This window comes from Bubalus bubalis, chromosome 4 (assembly GCF_019923935.1).
Source record: "Bubalus bubalis isolate 160015118507 breed Murrah chromosome 4, NDDB_SH_1, whole genome shotgun sequence".
Lineage (NCBI taxonomy): Eukaryota > Metazoa > Chordata > Mammalia > Artiodactyla > Bovidae > Bubalus > Bubalus bubalis.
This window is the reverse complement of record NC_059160.1, coordinates 52,176,356-52,198,530: the sequence shown is the minus strand read 5'-3', so window position 1 is coordinate 52,198,530 and position 22,175 is coordinate 52,176,356. Positions and strand designations below refer to the sequence as shown.

The following is a 22,175-nucleotide window of genomic DNA, read 5'->3' as shown; positions in this document are numbered from 1 at the left end:
AATGAGTCAGCTCTTTCTTTGCATCAGGTGGCCAAAGTATCGGAGCTTCAGCTTCAGAATCAGTCCTTCCAATGAATATTCAGGGTTGATTTCCTTTAGGATTGACTGGTTTGATCTCCTTGTGTCCAAGGGACTCTCAAGAGTCTTCTCCAGCATCAGTTTGAAACCATCAATTCTAAGGCACTCACCCTTGTTTATGGGCGAACTCTCACATCCATACATGACTACTGGAAAAACCATAGGTTTGACTATGCTTACCTTTGTTGGCAAAGTGATGTCTCTGCTTAATACACTGCCTAGGTTTGTCACAGATTTTCTTCCAAGGAGCAAGCATCTTTTAAAAAATTTTCATGGCTGCAGTCACTGTCTACAGTGATTTTGGAGCCCAAGAAAATAAAATCTGTCACTGTTTCCATTTTTCCCCCATTTCCCATGAAGTAATGGGACTGGATGCCATGGTCTTAGTTTTTTGAATGTTGGGTTTTAAGCCAGCTTTTCCCCTCTCTGCTTTCACCCTCAAGAGGCTCTTTAGTTCCTCTTCACTTTCTGTCCTCTGGGTGGTATCATCTGCATATCTGAGGTTGTTGATATTTCTCTCTGCAATCTGATTCCTTCTTGTGAGTCATCTAGCCTGGCATTTTGAATGGTGTACTCTGCATAAAAGTTGAATAAGCTTGGTGACAATATACAGCCTTGACCTACTCTTTCCCAATTTTGAACCAGTCCCATTGTTTGAACAGTCTAATACAGCAGGATTATATATATGTACAAGTAACAATAATGCATACTGTTTTTGAGAAATGGACGTTTCTTTCTGAATTTTAACCCTACTTTAAAAAAATAATGTTGAACAAAAATAGCAATATAACTATTTTTGAGTAACTTAATACTAGCCTTGCTGGCATATCGAGTGCAGTGCTTTCACAGCATCATCTTTTAGGATTTGAAATAGTCCAACTGGAATTCCATCACCTCCACTAGCTTTGTTCATTGTGATGCTTCCTAAGGCCCACTTGATGCTTGCTCCTTGGAAGAAAAGTTATGACCAACCTAGACATCATGTTAAAAAGCAGAGACATTACTTTGCCAACAAAGGTCCATCTAGTCAAGCTATCGTTTTTCCAGTAGTCATGTATGGATGTGAGAGCTGGACAATAAAGAAAGCTGAGCGCCAAAGAATTCATGCTTTTGAACTGTGGTGTTGGAGAAGACTCTTGAGAGTCCCTTGGACTGCAGGGGGATCCAGCCAGTCCATCCTCAAGGAGATGAATCCTGAGTGTTCATTGGAAGGACTGATGCTGAAGCTGAAACTCCAATACTTTGGCCACCTGATGCGAAATCATTTGCAAAGATCCTGATGCTGGGAAAGAGTGAAGGTGGGAGAAGGGGACAACAGAGGATGAGATGGTTGGATGGCATCACCAACTCAATGGACATGCGTTTGAGTAAACTCTCAAAGTTGGTGATGGACAGGGAGGCCTGGCGTGCTGCGGTTCATGTGGTCGCAAAGAGTCGGACACGACTGAGCGACTGAACTGAACTGAAGACTAGCGCTGTTCATGCATTTACAAGAAACTGTGCTCTCAGTCGTTTCAGCCGTGTCCCACTCTTTGCGACCCCATGGACTGTAGCCCACCAGGCTCCTCTATGGGATTCTCCAGGCAAGAATACTGGAGTGGGTTGCCATTTCCTACTCCAAAACTGTGTGCTATTATAAAAGAAAAATGAACCGGTAAAGATGCATTGGAGGGAAGGTAGGGCAGATACTTGCGGATGCGATGCGGGAAACCCGAACTTGAGATGCACTGAGGTGTTCTCTCTCCCTCACCTCTCTCCCTCCCCTCTTGTGACTAATGAGCTGAGTCCTTTCTCCAACTTTACGTGATTTCCCCGTGAACTAGTGGCAGTATTTTCCTACATAAATTTGTCACGAGACTCAACAGCGTTCATGTTCATATCCTCGTAACAGATTGTGTTTAAAGTCTTAACAGGTTTCTCACCTTTTAGGGTTCAGATTTACTATCCACTCGGGGTGTGTGACCTGTACTTTTGCAATCTTCCAAATAGTTCTTTGGCGGAGACCCTGTCTTACTTTATTCTTGTACTCTTGGATGCTGGAGAATCAGAGATCAGTTGCCTAACACCGGGTGACGGGGTAGGGGCTGGGGTATGGCAGCGCATCTTTGCGCATGCGCCAGCCCGGACCCTTGCTTACCCAGTCACCCGCTCCCCCTCCCCCATTGGAGTAGATTGGCGAGGATTTGGCTTTTGAAGGCCTTCAAAACACAATTTACATTTGTATAGTGAAGACGGAGTTCCTAGCAACCACTTTGCAAGTGAACCTTGGGAGTTCAGTCTTTCTGCAATGGAGACAGTTTTTAAAACAAAAAACACCCCCCCCCCCCCCCCGTCTTTTAATGACAGTATGCTGCAGTATGTGACAGCCAGTGTTTTAAAGTACGGGCCCTTTAGTCTCCCCATAGTTTTGTCGTTAGATTTTGCAAGCGTTTCTTTGAAAGCTAGATGACACTGTCAGTAAACGCCAAAATAACGGCTGTCGCTTGAATCAACCGGTGTTACTCTAGTGTGATGCCAGGACCGGTTCTTGCCGGCTTTCTACGCGGGCGGCGGGTGCTTATTGGTTAACTGAGAGGGGCGGGGCCGCTAGGCCGCCGCTAGAGCGCATGGGTAGCGTCTTCCTCCGCCCTGGGTGACCCCTGCAGTTTCCGTTATTGTCGGAAACGTCGCGAAGACCGTTACCTGAGGGCTGCCCGCCGCCGACATGGCCGATGAAAATTATTCCCTGAGGGAAGCCGACGAGACTAGAGCGCCGGCGGTGGTGACCATCCCCAGTAGTGCGTACTTTCTGAAGCAGGTGGAGGAGGAGGAGGAGGTGGAAGCTTTGAAGGTGGAAGTGGCAGCGGCGTCTGACTCGGAACCTGATACCTCCTCTGACGACCTGAGCTGCGGGAAGGCCGACATCGACCCCAGCCTGCTGGAGCGGGTGGATGAAGAGAAATGCCGGAGTATCCGCAAGCAGTATCGGCAGCTCATCTATACCGTCCAGCAGAACCGTGACGACCTAGTGAACACGGCGAGCGACTCCTTAACCGAGGCTCTCGAGGAAGCCAATGTCCTGTTTGATGCAGTGAGTCGAACAAGAGAAGCGGCTCTCGACTCTCAGTTTCTTGTTTTGGCTTCTGATTTGGGTAAAGAAAAAGCAAAGCACCTGAACTCTGACATGAACTTTTTTAATCAGGTGGCGTTTTGTGACTTTCTGTTTATATTTGTGGGTCTAAATTGGATGGAAGATGACGGACGTGATCCGTTGAATAACTGTGACGATAACATAGCTCTTTCCTTCTGGGAGACAGTACAGAAGGAAGCGACATCGTGTATATCACAAGCTGAAACGTTCCACTTTCTTTTTGGTTCGTTCAAACCAGAGTCTGCCACGCGAAAGCCGCGACGTAATCATCGGAGAAAAGTTCAGAAAATGGAAGAGAATGGGGTTATGCCTACAAAGCTGAGGAAGCTGGATCTGAGTGGTAATCAAGAAGCCACAGAAAAAGAAGTAGAAAGAATTTTGGGATTGTTGCAAACGTACTTTCGAAAGTATCCTGATACTCCTGTGTCTTATTTTGAGTTTGTGATTGATCCAAACTCTTTCTCTCGTACTGTGGAGAATATATTTTATGTTTCTTTCATTATAAGGGATGGTTTTGCAAGAATAAGGCTTGACCAAGACAGGCTGCCAATATTAGAGCCAATTAATATTAACCTAGCCGGTGAGGGAAATGATCCCAGTTTCCACAGCAGGAAACAGGGAGTTATATCTTTGAGTTTACAAGACTGGAAAAATATTGTGGCAGCTTTCGAAATTTCGGAGGCTATGATCACAAACTCGTACTAAAGATTTTTGTTCTTAGCATAGGATGCAGTTTTGTTTATTTTCTAAAGCATAACATAGTGAAGAGTAAAATCCAAACAGAAGCACATACTGTATTTCTTGTGAAACATATTTTCAAGAAAATAAGTTGATTTACTGTGCGTTGTATTTTTCTTGGTAGTTCTATAAAGTCATTATATTCTGTTGCTTAAGAAATTCACTGGCGTGTTCATGCAAAAAATTTTTTGACTGCTCCTTAAGGCTTTATTAATAACTGAATTCCATAAAATAAAAGGTGTTTAATAGTTTAAAAAAAATGAGTTATGATGCTCTGTGATACTGCATTGCTTTCTCTGCCACAGGGAACCAAGGGAATCCCATATGGGGCTCTTGACCAGGATGGGGGAAAGAATGGGTAAAAAAAAAAATGGTCAAGAAAGACTGTAGGGCAGTGCGTAAGTCATGTTAATACTGTAAAAAAAAAAATTCAGATGCCATGCTTCATTTCAAAGACTACTCATAAGATTAATGAGTGGGTGTCAAGATTAATGAGTGGGTGTCCTTGTTCTAAATGATTTCTACTGTGATGTGGGCTTAACAAAAGTAGACTGTCTACTGTAATAGGTGAGCCATCAAAGTACTGAAAGGTGAGTAGGAATTGGTTAAAGATCGGGAGGGGAAATATGGAGGGTCAAATATGTGGAATTGTGAGAAGTTATGGCTCCAGAGAAATCTATGTTTTTTTTTGGAAAACTATTCTATCTGAATGTTATACTAGGCAAAAATTGATTTACCTCATCTGTTAGTGCCCTCTCTTTCTTAGATTATTTCAAACACAAAATCTTTTAACATCCAATTAGAATTTTTATCTACTTGTTTTGTTTCTTCTCTGGCCCCTAGTTTACCTTTGTAATTTCTGCTAGTACACAGGGTGTTCCTCAGAATTGGTGATGTTTCATTATGTACTGGCCTTGAATATTTGTTCCCAACTCAATTTTGATTTCTTAATAGGACTTTGAATGCCTGGAAACTCCCTATGTAAATTGAAATATCAGTATATGATTAATTTATCCAAATTTCCTTCACTTCATATAAAGCTCTAAAGGCTTTTGTTGTTGTTGCTTGTATTGTTTTAAGAATATAAATTACAACCTTATTTGGACGCTCCTGCTGAAAATTTTGGTTTTTAAGGAAACAGTTTTTGAAGGTGTAGTGACCATCCTTGCAAGCTGTTTTTCTTGATCTCTGTAGAAACAGTCTTTGGTAGTAGTGGGTCTTGCCATTAAACCTTATTTGGCAAGTGGATAAGGATCTGCTTTGTGTAACAGGAATAATAAAAATTTCCTGTTAAGTCTGAATGTAGTACAGGGAAGGGAAATCCAGAAACTAAATGAATGTCATCTAGATGGAGAGGAGATTGAGAAGTTCTTCAGTAATAGTGCAGGTGTTTCTTTGTTTGTTTTATGAGAAGGGAAGTTTCTCATGAAACTGGGCCAGTTATTTTCTAAAGTAGTCATTTCTTCCCCTTTTCATATGAAGGGATGCTAACTCTTCCCAGTGCCTACAACCTTTTGATCTAGTAGTTGTGAAGTCTCTCTGATCCTCCCTTTAGCATGCCTCTACCATCCGGGTTCCTTAGGTTTTCCAGACCTTTGCTTTTTGGGGAAAAGATAATCTTAGAGATAGCAAAAAGATCTTGCCTCAGGTCTGCTTACCACCAGATTGCTCTTAACACACCAGATGTCTTTACTGGGAGTATTTGAAGATATAAGTGTTAACTAAAAGCATGAATGGAGAATGTGGAGGTTTAGGAGGAAGGTAATCTTTTGGGTCTTCTCTAAAATTATAGCTGTTAAAATATAAATCTGACCACTCGTTTCAATTTAAATTGGTTGTCATGACGTATGGATTGGAAATTAAAGCCAATTATTTTCTAAAGTAGTCCTTTCTTCCCCTTTTTACCCTGAAGAAAAAAGGGAAACTGGCTAATAGATAATTCATTTATAGAGATTAGATGTGACCCAAACTGCAAGTCTGCTGGTTTCTCAACAATATATTTAGAGTGGCTTTAATTTCACAGGTTCAATAAAGTCAGCTGATAGGAAAATATCATGGAAATTTTTTAAACTAGGATTTTGTTGTTTAACAGAACCTCTTCGGATCAAAGGACCTGGGATCAGATCCTGCCTTTTAAAATTCTAGTTAGAGACTGAACAAATTATTAAACCTGCAAGCCTTAGGTTTTTTTATTTGCTTAGTGGGAATAATGACCTATTAAATGTACAGTATGTGACAAGTACTTTGATTTACTGGGTATGATACAGTGAGAAAAGCAAGAGATTTGTAATCGTTTAGACCTGGGTTTAATTCTTTACTCATGGACAAGTTTCTTAATCTCAAAAGGTTTCTTTATTGTTTCTGAAATGAGAATGACATGTGCTTAGAAGACTATTGTGAGGATTAAATGGGATGATATGTACAAAACATCCAGCACAGTGTTGGGCTCATTGTCAGCACTCACGTTAGTGCCTCACTTAGTAGATCAGCGTCAGAATGCAGCTGCCGCCCTCCTTCCATGGTGACTTCTCCATCTTGGTTCATTCAGTTTAAGTCTAGACCTGGCTTTCTCAAATTCTTGCCCTTGTTTTGCGGAAACCATTGTCAAGTGATTAGAATTAGCACTTGGTTAATTCACTCAGCAACTGTGCCAGACACTGCACTAGCACTGAGGGGAAAGGATAGATTGAAAATTGCCCTACTCTCAAGGAATTTATATTTTAATATGTGTGTTAGTTCCCTATTGCTGCTGTAATGAATTACTATTTGGTGGCTTAAAACAACACACATTATCTTAACAATTCTGGAGGTTGGAAGTCCAAAATCAGTTTCTCAGGGTGTGCAAGGTGTAAAATCAAGGTGTCAGCATGGCCAGGTCCTGTTGAGGCTCTCAGGGGAGAATGCTTAGCCTTTTTGGAGGCTGCCTGCATTCCTTGATTCATAGTCTGTTCCTCCATTCTCAAAACTGCCAGTGCAACCTCTGTCTTCATTGATTTCTGTGGTGTCTCTGTCTGCCTCCCTCTTATAAGGATACTTGTAAATAAATTGGGCCTTGTGGGGGTAATCCTGGAAAATCTCACCAGATTGTTAACTCACCAGATTCTTAACTCACATCTCAAGAATCTCTTTTACAGGTAATGTATTTGCAGGTTCTGGGGATTCAGACTTTGATGTTGGGGGGACTATTGTTGAGCCTAACAGAGTGGGAGACCACAGTAATTCTGTCAGTGATGACTGCTCTGAAGAAAAACCACCTGGAGAGAGTGGTTGAGATGCTATGTTGGGGATGTGTGTGTTGAGGGGGGCGGGGTTGGGGTGTAAGGCAAAGCCCCTGTCAGGGGGCATTGAAATGGAGTCTGTTTGTTGTAAGTAATTTGCCTGGATACTTGATTTAGAGTCCTTTAAATGTTACTGATTATGTGAAAGTGAAAGTCACTCAGTTGTGTCCAACTCTTTGCGAGTCCATGGAATTCTCTAGGCCAGAATACTGGAGTGGGTGTAGTGTTTCCCTTCTCTTGGGGATCTTCCCAACCCACAGATCAAACCCAGGTCTCTCTCATTGCAGGCAAATTCTTTACCGGCTGAGCCACAAGTGTTACTGTGGCCCTTCAGTATTTTAGCACATGTTAGCTGAAGGTCTAGACAGTTAACTGGTAATGAAGAATCAGTGTCCCTGGTTCTTCTGGAAGAAAGGTAGTATAGCCAGCATCTCAACTTCCAGAGCAGGAAGACAGTTCTTTGATTTGTGCTTACCCCTTAGTATTACTGTAGGGTACTTTTCATCCAGTACCACTTATCAGCATTAATTAAGATTCCCTTTAGGCCAGAAGTTGGCAATTTTTGTCCTGCAGAAAGCCACATAGTAAATATTTTAAGCTTTGTGGGCCATATGGCCTTGGTTGAAACTCATGGCACTCATGTTGCAGAAACAGCAGCCATAGACAATGTTGCAACAAATGGGCCTGGCCTTTTTCCAATAAGATGTTACTTAATGGATACTGAAATTCAAGTTTCATATAATTTTCATGTATTATGAAGTTTTACTCTTGATATTTTTTTTTCCTTGCTTTCAACTTTAAAATATTAAGAAGAACAATTCTTAGCTCAGGGACTGTTTAAAAAGAAAAATAGAACTGCAGGCCTGCTAAATTTGCCCCTCAGACTGTAGTTTGCTAATTGGCTGTCATAGGCCTTGGGGCCCACTGGGCTCTTCTAGAAAGTTTGTAGAGTTAGTGTTATTTCTGTCCTGGCCCTTGGTCCTCCAAAGTACAGAGGCTTGACTATATCCCCTAGGGGATGCTGCAGCTTGTTGGCAGCAGCAGCTGATACAATTTATATAACCATGCAGACAAGGAGCTCAGGCAGGAGAATTAAGCAGTTTGCTCAGGATCATGTAAAGAGCAGAGTCAGATTCAGATGTGGACTAAATTTGAGCTCCTAACCAATATGCTACACACCTGGTACTTTTTCTAGTGTTTTCCCACAGTTTTGTTTTCATGATGAGAAAACTGAACTGAAGCCCAGCCTCTCAGTACATGTAACACAGCAGGAATGAGCACTCAGATCTTTTACTCTAAGAATGTTTTTGAACATCACATCACAGGCATGTGGTTGGCACTGGTGATGCCAGCATGAAAGAAAAGAACTATCCTTGTGGAGTTGATGGGATTGTGTGAAGATACCAGCAGGGGCCTCAGGAGAGGAGCAGTCTGCTATCAGCTAAAGGCTTCCAGCTAAATCTTGAAGGACAGGAAGTGGCTGGGTGGAACAGCCTTCACTGAGTGCTCTGAGAACCTGTATTAATGCAGTTGTGAGAAAAAAAAGATAATGTTGTTTGGGAACCTTAGGGAAACAATGGAAGGAATAGCCTTATGTTGGGATCTTCAGATATTGGTAAAAGAACCTAAAGGAATGCTTTAGAAAGGGTCATGTTTTGTTTACATTGAATAGAAATAATATAACCTGCCGTCAATGTACTGGATCAGAATTTGGTGGGAAGAGGGCATTTCAGGTGAGCGGTGATGCAGGGAAGTGCAGGGGATAACGTCTGCAAAACACCAGAGCTTTTTGACTCAGCCCCTTGGGCAGGCAGGTTCCCTTTTGTAGGAAGGGGAGAATTAGTGAATGTAGGGATTTTTCCTTCCAGCCACTGTGCTGTAATATGCATTATCTCAAACTCAGTAGTTGAGAGGGCATGCTCATTTTACAGAATGTAAAATCAGACTCCCAAGGATTAGGTGATAGCCAAGATCACCTAGCCTTGAGAATGGTAGAGCAGGTATTTTAACCCAGGTCAATTTGACACCAGAGCTCATATATAATGGGTTAAAAACCAAAGACCAGTACACATCTGCCCAAAGGGTAGAGTCGTGTTTAGGGGGAGAATCAGTCAGTATCAGTTAAATTCAGTTGCTCATTTGTGTCCAACTCGTTTTCGACCCCACGTACTGCAGCATGCCAGGCTTCCCTGTCCATCACCAACTCATGGAGCTTGCTCAGACTGATGTGCATTGAGTCGGTGATGCCATCCAACCATCTCATCCTGTCATTCCCTTCTCCTCCTGCCTTCAATCTTTCTCAACATCAGGGTCTTTTCCAATGAGTCAGTTCTTTGCATCAGGTGGTCAGAGTATTAGATTTTCAGCTTCAGCATCAGTCCTTCCAGTGAATGTTCAGGGTTGATTTCCTTTATGATGAACTGGTTGGATCTCCTTGCAGTCCAAGGGACTCTCAAGAGTCTTCTCCAACACTACAGTTCAAAAGCATCAGTTCTTCAGCCATTAGCGTTCTTTATAGTCCCAACTCGCACATCCATATGTGACTCCTGGAAAAGCCATAGCTTTGACTAGATGGACCTTTGTTGGCAAAGTAATGTCTCTGCTTTTTAATATGCTGTCTAGGTTGGTCATAGCTTTTCTTCCAAGGAGCAAGCATCTTTTAATTTCATGGCTGCAGTCACCATCTTCAGTGATTTTGGAGCCTGATTTTGGAGGGGGAGAATAAAGATGACTTATTCTAATTTTAAAGAAATGTTAATTGCTTTCTGTATTGTGCCTTTCTGGGGAGTCTGGAGCAGTGTTTACTAGGGGTGGGTTAGAGGAAAGGCACTGAGAAGCAGATGGAAGAATGTACATTCTGTAAGCCTCACCAACAGCTGCTGGGGAGAGGAGGGTATATGTTTACATCTCTGTGGGTAGTTCTCAAAATGTGGTCCAGATCCCCACCCCAACTCCTACCCCTTCAAGAAGTCCTTTAGGTCAAAATGATCTTAATAGTAACTTGCTCTTTGTCTTTTTCACTCTGATTCTCTTACAAGTCTGCCATGGAGTTTTCCAGAGGTTACATAGCAGGCGATGTGGTGCAGCAGACTGAATACAAAAGAGATGTGCACTGTCTGTTACCAACAAACATCAGAGAATTATGAAGATACAAAATAATGCCACTTTTCTCACTAAAAATGTTTTTAGTCAGTTGTTTATGTTTAGCAGTAATGTTTTTATTTAAATTTTAAAGATACTTTAATAGTTTACATATTTTTATATTTAAGATATTAACATTTTTTTCTTAGTTTTAGTTTCTAACATTCAAAGCCCATCCACATTATTCAAAGCTCTTTGTGGGAAATCCTAAATAATTTAAGGTTCTAAAGGCATCTTGAGACTGAAAGTTTGAGAACTCCTGTTCTTTATCAGCTGCTCTGGTCAGTGGCCACTGTTTCTAGCAATTTAACTGGAGAATGGGGGACATTTTTCTCCCGTCTCTCCTTACCCCATCTGTGTGCTTCTTCCTTATGCTATAGAGGAGAAGGAGATGTATGTCTGTCTGTCTTACATCTCTGGTGGGCAACCTCTTCCTTAGAATTGAATGACAGCAACTTCAGTTTTAAATTGGATTATAATTTTAAAACATCATGTTTAGTTCTGGGGTCAGCTGAATACCTCAATTCCCTGTCCTTCTGATTTTACTTTACAGAATTAAAAATATTCAGGTTCACCCAGAGCTTTCTTTGTAAAATTGGTGCACTGGTTGATACAATTTTTCTTAAACTTTAATCAACCCAGGTCTGATACAGAATTTCATTAGAGAGCAGATTATGATGGTTGGTGAAGGAAGCATGCTTTTCAGCATGACAGTTTCCTTCTTTGTTTTATTCACCAGTAGAGGAAGTGGTTATAGGAACTGGGTGGTTTTTATATAGGCAGCCAGTGATTGTGTTCTGGCACCATCTGTGTTGAGGCTTAGATTAAAAATGGTTATTTTCCTAGAAGAACATCTAGCTTCATTTATTTGTTAATTCCTCTAAAGCAGCGAGTCAGCCCTTACGCTGTGAGATCAGCTAGAGGGAGTAACGCTTATGACCTGAAGCTCATATTGATCCTTTGATCCGAAGGGCTGTTTTTCTCCCCACAGTGCCTTGCATTGGAGGAGGAACCTCGCCATAATGCCAGTTGATGAATACTGGCTATGTTTACCAGCCTTTCATGTTAGACCTTTTGTGCAGACGGTCAGGATGATGCAGTCATGCCCCTGCTGTTGCTGGTTTCCAGGCGTCCTCCCTGTAGTCCCTGAACCGTCACGCATACCCGCTGCACTGCCTGCGGGCAGCCGCAGTGCCGCGCCACCTCCACCTTTTCACACCGCACCCTCTTCCTCATCCCAAGCATCCTTTTCTACTGACCCTAAGCTCTGCCTTTTGCCCCCCACATCTGATGGTAGGCAGGAGGAAAATGTGCAGTCTGGGCTGGTAAGTCTGGGGGCTTTTTTGATTACGAAGGTTAAAACTTGATTTAAAAAATTTTGTGTGTGTGTTTGGTAACAGCTGTTCCAATCATTCTCTTATGTTAGCAGATTTTTGTTTTAATAAGAAGAAATTTTAAATGCATCACCAAAACAATGTCCCACCCAAATATGTAACTAGTGTGTTTTAAAATTAGTAGAATCAAAGGATTTTGTAAAATTAAAAGTTTATATTATAAATGCCAAGTATATGGAAAGTAAATATAGGTAACTTCATGCATAGGCAGATTAAAGAAATGAGCTTTATCTGCCTAAGGGTCACTTATTTATTTAACTACGCCGCCCGCCCCCCGCCATCCCTGTTTATTTAAAACGTCTTATGAAAGCAGGGACTTTTAACTTTTCCTGCAGGTAAATGGCAGTTAATGATTTTCTACTGAATTTCCGGATTTTATGCTTTACCTAAACAATGTAGAAAAATACTTGGCTAACTTGTTTCAGTTGCCATTTGCAGGGTCCTATCTTACTTTATAACCTTAGTATACTCATTATTCTACCTTTGACTAGAAAGTATAAATGTTTGCCAAATTGTATTGAATCTACTAAAAACATACAGTACACGTGTTTTTAAAATCTAATTTAAAGCATAGTTTAAAAATTCTAGGAAAAAGCTGATCAAACAACTCAGGTGTAAGTTAATTCTTTCGGGCCATCAGAACCTTAGTTTCGTGTACTCTGCAGACCCGTTACAGTAGCTGTCTGCCACGTGGAGGGGGCATGAGGACAGTCCTACCACAAAGCCGGTGACTGATCACCACTTGAGTGAAGGGTGAACATTTCCCATTGTGTGCTGTGATGTAACAAACTGTGTTTCTCCTTTGGAAGTGCCTTCTGTTTTTCTTCAAAGGGTCCTTTCACAGAACTTTTCAGACATTGCTGCTTTTGAGTTAAATTGTTTTCTCTTCCATTGTTTTTCTTCTTTAGGCTTCTCAGGAAAACAGACTTCAAAATCCAGTGAAAATGAATGGCTCCAAGGATCTCCCGGAGCCCTATGACTACGACCTCATCATCATTGGAGGGGGTTCTGGAGGACTGGCAGCCGCCAAGGCAAGGCTCCTTGTGTGTCCTGGGATATGGGGAAAGTAGTCAGATCCTGACAACTATAATCTGCATGTTGTTAGAACTACCCTTGTTTAATTTTTACGTTGGAGTTGCACTAGTCATCTTAGTATATGAAATTCTCAGGTATTAATAATTGGTTATGCTTTAGACATTGTAACTGTGTTAAAATAACATTGATTTTTAATGGTCCATTTCCAGTCCATCATGTTAACCATTCCAACTCATTTTAATAATTTATTTTCCAGGAGGCAGCCAAATATGACAAGAAGGTGATGGTTCTGGATTTTGTCACTCCAACCCCTCTTGGAACTAGATGGGGTAAGCTTTTAAAATACCTTAGAAGTGAATTTGTAGGAGCAGATTTTCCCCGGCTTTGGTTTGAATGACTTCTAAAATCCAATTTTGAAATTAAATAAATTAAAAAAAACAAACGAAACACCTACCTCCTTCACTTGTGCTAGGTCAGAATGGACTCCAGTTAAATGTTGAATACTTAGGTTCCTTGGCACAGAGTCAAGATAATACAAAACCGTATCCACAGCTGTTCTGATGATTTAAAGATAAATATTTGAGTAACTTAGTATATTTAGGGGCTTAATAAGTGAAAGTTTAAACTCTTCCTGGATTTCTGTTTCAAATCTGTCTCCTGTGTCCAACAAGAACTGGAATTAGATACCTTAATGGATAGCCCTTGCTTCTTCTTAGTCTTGGTGAATTCTGTGTTCATTATTTATTCAATAAATATTTATTGAACACTTACTATGAACGAGGGCTGTGGAGATAGAGCAGTGAATGTGTAGACCTGATGTGGAGTTCCTGCTCCTGTGGAGTTTACATTCTCGTGGAAGACAAAAGATGAATAAGAACTTTACCGATTGTGATACATGGTACTGAAAAAGTTACTTGGTGGAATAGAGAGGAACTGGGTAAAGAAAGAAGTTTAAACTTGGAGGCTCTTATAAGTGGTGATCTCTGAAGAGGTGGCTTTTAGATGAAACCCAAAGAGTAAGAATGAGCCAGCCCTGCCAAAAACTGAGGAAGTCTTCCAGGCAACTTTTCTCTTTCTCACAAAAAGGCACATACAAAGGCCCTGGGGTAGGTTTGGTGGTTGTGGCATGGGTAGTAGAAGCTTGAGCTAAGACTGGAGAGGAAGGCAAGTGTCAGACTGTACAGGTCCTTGTGGACCAAGATGAGGGATTTGGTCCTGATAATCCAAGCATAATGGGAAACCTTTGGGAAGGGGAGTAATGTGATAGTTAAATTTCATCAAGATGACTTGGCTGTGGAAATCAGAAGGAGGCAGGAAGTCTGCGTAAGCCAGTGTCACAATTTCTGATTCATTCATTCATCAGGTACTTGTTAAGGTGTCACCTCTTGTCAGGCATGTTCTTGTGCTGGATGTAGTCCTGCTGGCCTGTGGAGCTCACACACGGTGGTGCCACTCAACCAGCATTCTTCTTGGAGGGCTGCTAGTTTCCCAAGCTATGCAGTCCTCTGCCATCTTGCACTCTTGGCATTTTGGGTGCCTCTCCATTTTGGCTGCTTACATTATGTTCTAATGGAGACAAGTTATCACCATGTTCTTTAAGTTCAGGGACACTAAATCTGTTTAGGGACAGGCAAAGTGTTATGAATCCTTTGGTGAGAATCAGTGAAGGCTGTGGACCACCTCTGTGAAAATTTGCTCATGTACACTAGACTTTTTTATTACTTTTTGGCTGCATCGTGTGGCTGTGGGATCTTAGTTCCCTTAGTTCAACCAGGGATTAAACCCATGCCCTCGGCAGTTAAGTGTGGAGTCCTAACCACTGGACTGTCAGGAAATCCCCTTTACCAAACTTTGCATGTGGTTTCAGACCCCCTGCAGTCCAGCCATGCCCTTTAGTGGCAAGTATAAGGTTGTACACAAAGTAAAGTCTCAATATCTGGCTTTTTTATCAGCAGTCAATTAATTATGAATTTTTGAAGTACATGGAAGTTGTGGAAGTCTGCTCCTTTTCGTTTTAGGGTAGTTTTGCCATGTTTAGTCTGTAAGGCTCTCTGATCTTAGAAATGTCATGACTTAAGGATAAACTCGTATAAACAGTGTTGACTACATTAAACAAATGAATTGCGATGTATCATAGAATAGCATTGGGGCTTGGAGTGGGCCGCCCAAAATATGCACTATGGCACGTTGATTATTTTGAATTAAAGTTACTTAATAAACGACCCAGTGGGACACTCTGGCCCTCCTTTCTGTTGCCTGAAAGCAGGAAGTACATCACATGAAAGGTGCACTCCCTACATCTAAGGAAGTAGAAAGACACCCTTTTCACAAAAGATAGGGAATTCGGGGCTGAGAAGCCTAATGTAAAGAAAACTGTTACTTCTTTACCTATTATCCCAAACCCATACTCTGTTTTGATTCTTAACTAATTGAGCACCCAAAATGTCAGTTTCTTTGTCCTGTCAGTTCCTCACAAATGTATTCTTTCTTTGTCTAAAAAATAGAAAAGCTGCTTCATTTGGCTACTTCTTAGGTCCCATTTCTATGAAAGCGTCATGTGCGCAAATTAAAATGTATTTCTTTTTCTCTTGTTGATCTGTCTCATGTCAGATTTGTTTGTCTAACCACAAGAACTGAAGAGGGGTAGATGGGGAAGTTTCCCTCTCCCTTATAATGGTAATAACCGTTGGCCCTTTTCTTTGGAGGATTGTACATCAGGCTATAAACTGATTTTGCAATGCTTTTGTAGGTCTTGGAGGAACGTGTGTGAATGTGGGTTGCATACCTAAAAAATTGATGCACCAAGCAGCGTTGTTAGGTCAAGCCCTACGAGACTCTCGAAACTACGGGTGGAACGTCGAGGAGACAGGTACGTGGGAGAAGCTGCTCTTCCATTTGTGCTGTTGAGGGGCTTGATCTTGCAGTGCACCATCCATTCTTACGAGACTAGCATATAACCTGGAAGTCGTTTCTATTTGTTTTTTTAATGGATAAAATCAGTGTGGTTAAAAAAAAAAAACAGTGTGGTTATCCTGTGTCTTGTTGGCTGTGTAGTAACTATTTCAAGTAACTATTGTACTTGGAATATCTTTTTATAACAGAAACCCAGAATTCTTTCAAAGAAATTCTCATAATTCTAGAGTTTCCTATGGAAATGCAAATTACATTTGCTTTCCCTTGAAGCTGTTATTTTTCTCTCATCCAAGAAGTCTTGTTTAATGAGCTGATATTTGGGAGGGTTATTTGTTGAGAAGGGGGTTTTGTTGGATTAAAAATATTTACAGTACCATGGAAACCACATCCTTTTCTCTTGCCCAACAAAAAAGGCAGTGAGGAGCCTCAACCTAATGGAGCATACATGTATCACGTAATCTGCTGATGGTCTACCTCTCTTCCCGCCTCTACCCCGCCTACCCTGCAGGGTACTTACTCCCGTGTCCGAGTACCTGAGTCTGCCGTTGGGCCACTCTTTCCTTCCTGGGAGCCTGCTGTCAGTGTACCCAGTTCACAACAGAATCTCCTTTCAGTTAATGAGTTAGATTTTTTCAGTAGACTTTTCAGAAATCCTCCTAGTGAAGTTATATAATATTACTATTGCTTACCCACTATTTGCACTTGGTTCTGTGCTGGGGAAGTATATAAATAATACAAATCTGTAGATACACAGGTTCTGTTTTCATCGATGTGCTGATATCGTTGATACACCAGCTAAGTACCCTGGGTGCCCAGAGGTGGGGTCAGTAAATGATTTAAGAGGTGACTGGAGATGACTTTTTAGATGTTGTGTCCTTGACAATAAGCAGAGGAGAGGATAGTCAGTTCTTTAGACAGAAGAAAAGGAACAAGGTTCGTACTTGGAGAATAGTAAATACGTTGGCATCTCTAGAGCAGGGAGTATGTGGGAACAAAAAGCAGACAGTTGCTGTGGGCTGAATGCCCTGGGCAGTTTGGGATAAGGGTAGGAGGAGGAATGTGGACCAGCTTAGTGAGCTGCAGTTGTGCTGAGGGCAAGTTGGAACAGATGTTTCATGGTTCTTGGGATAGCAGGAAGAAGAGGGGAGAGGAGGTAAAGACCATAGCTATAGCAGAGAGGAAGCTCCTGTCTTTCCTCAATACCCACCTCATGGCTTCACTGGAGTCCTGCAGGTCAGGAGTCATGTTAAAGTCAGATCATTTTCCATATTCTCCATTCCATCTTATTGCAGTACATATATGAGCCTGCTGTCCCTGAAGGGGGATCCCGTTGTTCCATTTGGCAGACAAGCAGACTGAAGCTCGGGCGGGGATGTGAAGTGGTGCCCCCATATCATAGCTAAGAAATTGGCAGCACTAGGGCTTCCCTGGTAGCTCAGCTGGTAAAGAATCTGCCTGCAATGCAGGAAACCCTGGTTTGATTGCTGGGTCAGGAAGATCCCCTGGAGAAGGGATAAGATACCCACTCCAGTATTCTTGGGCTTCCCTGGTGACACAGATGGTAAAGAATCTGCCTGCAATGCAGGAGACCTAGGTTTGATCCCTGGGTTGGGAAGATTCCCCTGGAGGAGAGCATGGCAACCCACTCTGGTATTCTTGCCTGGAAAATCTTCGATGGACAGAGGAGCCTTGCAAGTCTCTCTGACCTCAAAACACATGGGGTTTATACAAGTGGTCTTCTTTCAGCCCTCATGGCTTCAGTGGCAACTCCTCTAGAGGACCAGGGTTTTGGGAGCTGTTGTAGAAGCAAGTACTCAGAGCTTTTGACCTTGGTATGTGTGTACCTCTCCTCACCATTCTCTCCCCAAAAGGGGCAAGTTCTATGTGCAGTCTGCAGGCCACACTCGAATTTCCCTTCTGGGTCTTTGGGAGGAAAACCCAAGAACCACTCATTTTATTTGCTAACCACTCTCATAAGATCTGTAATCCACCCCTGTCCTTCCACACATACTCTTTACCAGTATTCTCAGGGAGACTTCATTCCCTGGGGCTCCCAGGGATAAGATCCTTTCTTCACATCATTGAAGTATAGGTTATTAGAGTAGACAGATGCGGGTGGTAATTCTGACTTTGCTGTTTACTGCCTGTGTGGTGAGGATTAAATACAATTCAGTTCAGTCGCTCAGTTGTGTCCGACTCTTTGTGACCCCGCAGCACACCAGGCCTCCCTGTCCATCACCAACCCCTGGAGTTTACTCAAATTCATGTCCATTGAGTCAGTGATGCCATCCAACCATGTTATCCTCTGTCATCCCCTTCTCCTCCTGCCTTCAGTCTTTCCCAGCATCAGGGTCTTTTCCAGTGAGTCGGTTCTTCGCATCAGGTGGCCAAAGTATTGGCATTTCAGCTTCAGCATCAGTCCTTCCAATGAATATTCAGGACTGATTTCCTTTAGGATGAACTAGTTTGACCTCCTTGCAGTCCAAGGGACTCTCAAGAGTTTTCTCCAACACCACAGTTCAAAAGCATCAATTCTTTGGCGCTCAGCTTTCTTTATAGTCCAATTGTCACATCTATACATGACTACTGGGAAAACCATAGCTTTGACTAGACGGACCTTTGTTGGCAAAGTAATGTCTCTGCTTTTTAATATGCTGTCTAGGTTTGTCATAGCTTTTCTTCCAAGAATCAAGCGTCTTTTAATTTCATGGCTGCAGTCACCATCTGCTATGATTTTGGACCCCCCAAAAATAAAGTCTGTCACTGTTTCCATCCATTGTTTCCCCATCTATTTGCTATGAAGTGATGGGGCCAGATGCCATGATCTTAGTTTTCTGAATGTTGAGCTTTAAGCCAACTTTTTCACTCTCCTCTTTCACTTTCATCAAGAGGCTCTTTAGTTCTTCTTTGCTTTCTGCCATAAGGGTTGTGTCATCTGCATATCTGAGGTTATTGATATTTCTCCCAGCAAACTTGATTCCAGCTTGTGCTTCTTCCAGCCCAGTGTTTCTCATGATGTACTCTGCATATAAGTTAAATAACCAGGGTGACAATATACAGCCTTGACGTACTCCTTTTCCTATTTGGAACCAGTCTGTTGTTCCATGTCCAGTTCTAACTGTTGCTTCCTGGCCTGCATACAGATTTCTCAAGAGGCAGTTCAAATGGTCTGATGTTCCCATCTCTTTAAGAATTTTCCAGAGTTGTGGTCCACAAAGTCAAAGGCTTTTTTTTTTTTTTTTTGGTCAAAGGCTTTTTAGATACAGTAAAAGTAAAGCAAAGCAAAGTTGCTCAGTCATGTCCGACTCTTTGCAACCCCATGGACTATAGCCCCCCAGGCTTCTCCATCCATGAGATTTTCCAGGCAGGAATACTGGAGTGGGTTGCCATTGCCTTCTCCAGGAGATCTTCCCGACCCAGGGATTGAACCCGGGTCTCCCTCATTGTAGGCAGACGCTTTACCATCTAAGCATGGGAAACGGGGAATAAATGCAGAAAATATCTGGGTCACTCCTAGGTAACAGGCCCCAGGAAGCAGACGTGAGCACTTTCAGCTCCCTTGCATGGCCACCAGGTTAGAATAAGGTTCTTTGCCTAACGTCACAGAGCTAGGAGGATGTGTCTAGCTTCTAGCCCACACTCCTCTAACTAATTGTACTGCCTCCAAGGTAGCTATGGTTTCCAGGAATTTCCAGTCTGTTCCATAAAAAGAGCAACATGAGGCTAGCGCTGTCCTATTTCCTCAACAGTTTCTAGCTAGAAACCACACAACATGCTTGTCCATATTTTCCTGAGAATGTGATTAAAATACCTGCCAGCCTTAGTTTCGGTCCCTTCCTCCTGGACCTTCTTCTTCTAATTTTTCCCTTCAGAGTGTCAGCCAATTGGAGTAGACTCTGCCCGGCACTTTTCTTGGTTCTTTGTTTAATGGGTTGTAGAGAAACATCTATGGATCTTTAGAAATTTGTATGTTTGAACCAATTTATTTCCCTCAAAGAGAAGGGCATGTAACAAGAATACTAATTTGAAAAAGTCTAGAGTTTGATGGAAAATGCATGGTTGTTCCAAGCAAATTTTGATTTATGCGGTAATATAATTTCTATATAGTGTCTTCTTCTTCATAGTGAATGTCAGTGGCCCTTAAATTTTAATAATAGTTCTGGGGAGATACAACTCATGGTCATTAAAATGTTGTTCATTCATGGAAGGTCTCATACTTAAATTGGTATGTAGTTGATGTTAGCTTTAAACTGTCAACTCAAGAAAAATGAAGTAGGTGGAACAGAATAGCTTAGTTTGGTAAGAAAGGTAGGAAAGTACATGTAACAGGTCTTTAGAATCTTTAAGAGATAAGTATAGGCCTCTGCAGAATAAATTTTAATAACAGGGTCAGCAAAGTATAATTCTAATAAGTTCAGTAATCAAATGAGTGATGAAATATAACTTGGTGAATTGACAGATCTTCTTTCCAGCAAAAGAAAAGTTTATAGTTGTCACGTAACAATAATAAGAACTGGCTTTACTTATTTACATTGACTGTATTTCTGAAGTACATAAGAAACTAATAAATGTACAGAGATGAGGTGATAAAGCAGCCACTACCAGTGAACTGCAGCTCTGCACAGTAAAATCAGCAGGAGCTTTCTGAATTTTAAAACATAAACCAACTCAAAAGTTATCTTACTTGTGTATCTCTACAGAAGTTATTTTATTCAACTAATTTAACAGTTTTAGCTCTTTCGTGTTTCTTCCCCTTTTCCAGATTTTAAGATAGAAATATATATCTTTGTATTTTTATACCATCCACCTCTTGTAGATCTATGTCAGGGACAGTAATCCCAAAGTCTCTGACGGGAGATGTGCCCTCTATTTAAATCCCTTCCCTCTTCCTAAGTGGAAGCGTGGTGGCTTCTTTATTGTTGTCTTTCTCATTACTCCTTGTGCCTTCTGAAGCAAATTTTGGCTGCTCTGTGGGGACCAGAGCTGGGTGCTGTGGGAGTGGCTGGCCGGGCCTGCCAGGATCCACCACCCAGGGAGCAGTCATCGCCTCCCTCCTTTTTGTGCTAAAATGTTGGTGGTGAAGGATACAGTGGACTTACACAAACACTTTATCATTAGATCTTTGAGGAAGAAAGAAACTGGAGGTACATTTTTCAAATGAGAAGCTGCTAGAGGCTGTTGCTCTGTGTTCCCAGGAGATGAGGCGTGAATGCTTATTTTGCATTTTCAAACAGAAACACATCTAATCTCATGCCCTTGACCAAAGAACAGTGCTTCTATTTTCTTGGAAGACTGTCTTCTCTGATACTGCAAATAGCTCTGAGCCTGGTGAGGGAGGAAAGGCCCTTTGGACCTGGACCAGGCAGCACAGCTGAATCTGCCTGTAATGGGGTGGGAGGCGGGGGGAGGGGGGTGACTTGTCCAGGACTTAGCCTGCGCTCTGCTCTTCTCCTAAAAGCTCCAAGATGAGACTGTGATAAGAGAAAAATTACATGAGCTCAGTTATGTAAACTGGAGGAATTGGTCCTTTCTGGAAGATTTACTGGCTTCGTATTTTCTTCAGATATATCTGTTTGAATTCTCTTGTGCTCAAGAATTAAATGTACCTTTTAAAAAATTGAGCATTTGTGAAGTTTTAGGATCCCATTGTCCTTAGAGAGAAAGTACAATTATTGGTTTGCAGTTGGGGCTTGCAGAGTTTCAGGATGCATGTTTTCTCCTACCATGCTCAGCTGACGGTTCACGTACAGTATGTCTGTGCTGCTGTGAGTTACCGTGTAGCTGTGGGCAGGTCATCCATCCATCCTTCATTTCCCTGTGTATATACTGGAAGGAATTTGTGCCCCTTCAGGGTATTTGAGGCATAAGTGAGCAGGTGCAATGAAGATGAAAGGATGCTAGTAGCTCTGTTAGTCTGAATACCGTTGTCGAACCTAGGGGTGTATAGTAGTAAGGGGCGGTTCAGGAGCATGAGAGAATTGGCTTAAGACCCAGTTGCCAGGATGGGCATAAGGGCGCACCCAGGTGAAGTACAGTCCTTGCCTAGGTAGCTGGAATCAGCATTGCAGAGGGTCAGCCTTAGGGTACCACTGGTTGACCAGGCCAGTGGAATCGGGAGGCCTGGGGGAGATGCTGGGCTGTGCCAGTGGGTGGGCTGTTTAGGAATGGGGAGTGTCCACGTGGTATATGGGAATGCAGGAAGGTGGGGGATTTGGGGAATTACTGGAAAGCAGGGCAGCCCTAGAGAACTGGGGTTCTGCTCATGTAACCACCCACAGTCCAACAGGAATCCAGTTACCACCAGCAGTATGTAAAGTAGGAATTTTGATTTTGTGAGACTGAAACTCAGTTCTCAGAATGAAATGCAAGACCAGGACCATAGGAGCAGCTAGAGTATTTTGATGCTAAATCCCAAAGTAGTGGGCTGCAGCTTTTTTCATTTCTTCTGCCTGAGCATAACCACACTAG

General features: G+C 42.1%; 2 protein-coding genes across 3 annotated transcripts in view; both read left to right on the top strand.

Annotated features, from left to right (window-relative positions):
• The window catches only part of TXNRD1 (thioredoxin reductase 1), a 64,282-nt gene that overhangs the window by 10,703 nt on the left and 31,404 nt on the right, over positions 1-22,175 (top strand). For both annotated transcript variants that reach the window (XM_006077212.4, XM_006077213.4), the window contains 3 exons: positions 12,668-12,790; positions 13,051-13,123; positions 15,544-15,663. In XM_006077212.4, the coding sequence (XP_006077274.1) occupies positions 12,704-12,790; positions 13,051-13,123; positions 15,544-15,663 (280 nt within the window). In that variant the 5' untranslated portion in view covers positions 12,668-12,703. The remainder of the gene's footprint in view (positions 1-12,667; positions 12,791-13,050; positions 13,124-15,543; positions 15,664-22,175) is intronic.
• Positions 1,503-4,206, top strand: EID3 (EP300 interacting inhibitor of differentiation 3). The gene has a single exon (XM_006077211.4). The coding sequence runs from the start codon at positions 2,783-2,785 to the stop codon at positions 3,911-3,913; it is 1,131 nt and encodes a 376-aa protein (XP_006077273.1). The 5' UTR covers positions 1,503-2,782; the 3' UTR covers positions 3,914-4,206.

What these genes read in the sequence shown, in the direction of transcription:
- EID3 (XM_006077211.4), top strand. Translation starts at nt 2,783, where the DNA reads ATGGCCGATGAAAATTATTCCCTGAGGGAAGCCGACGAGACTAGAGCG.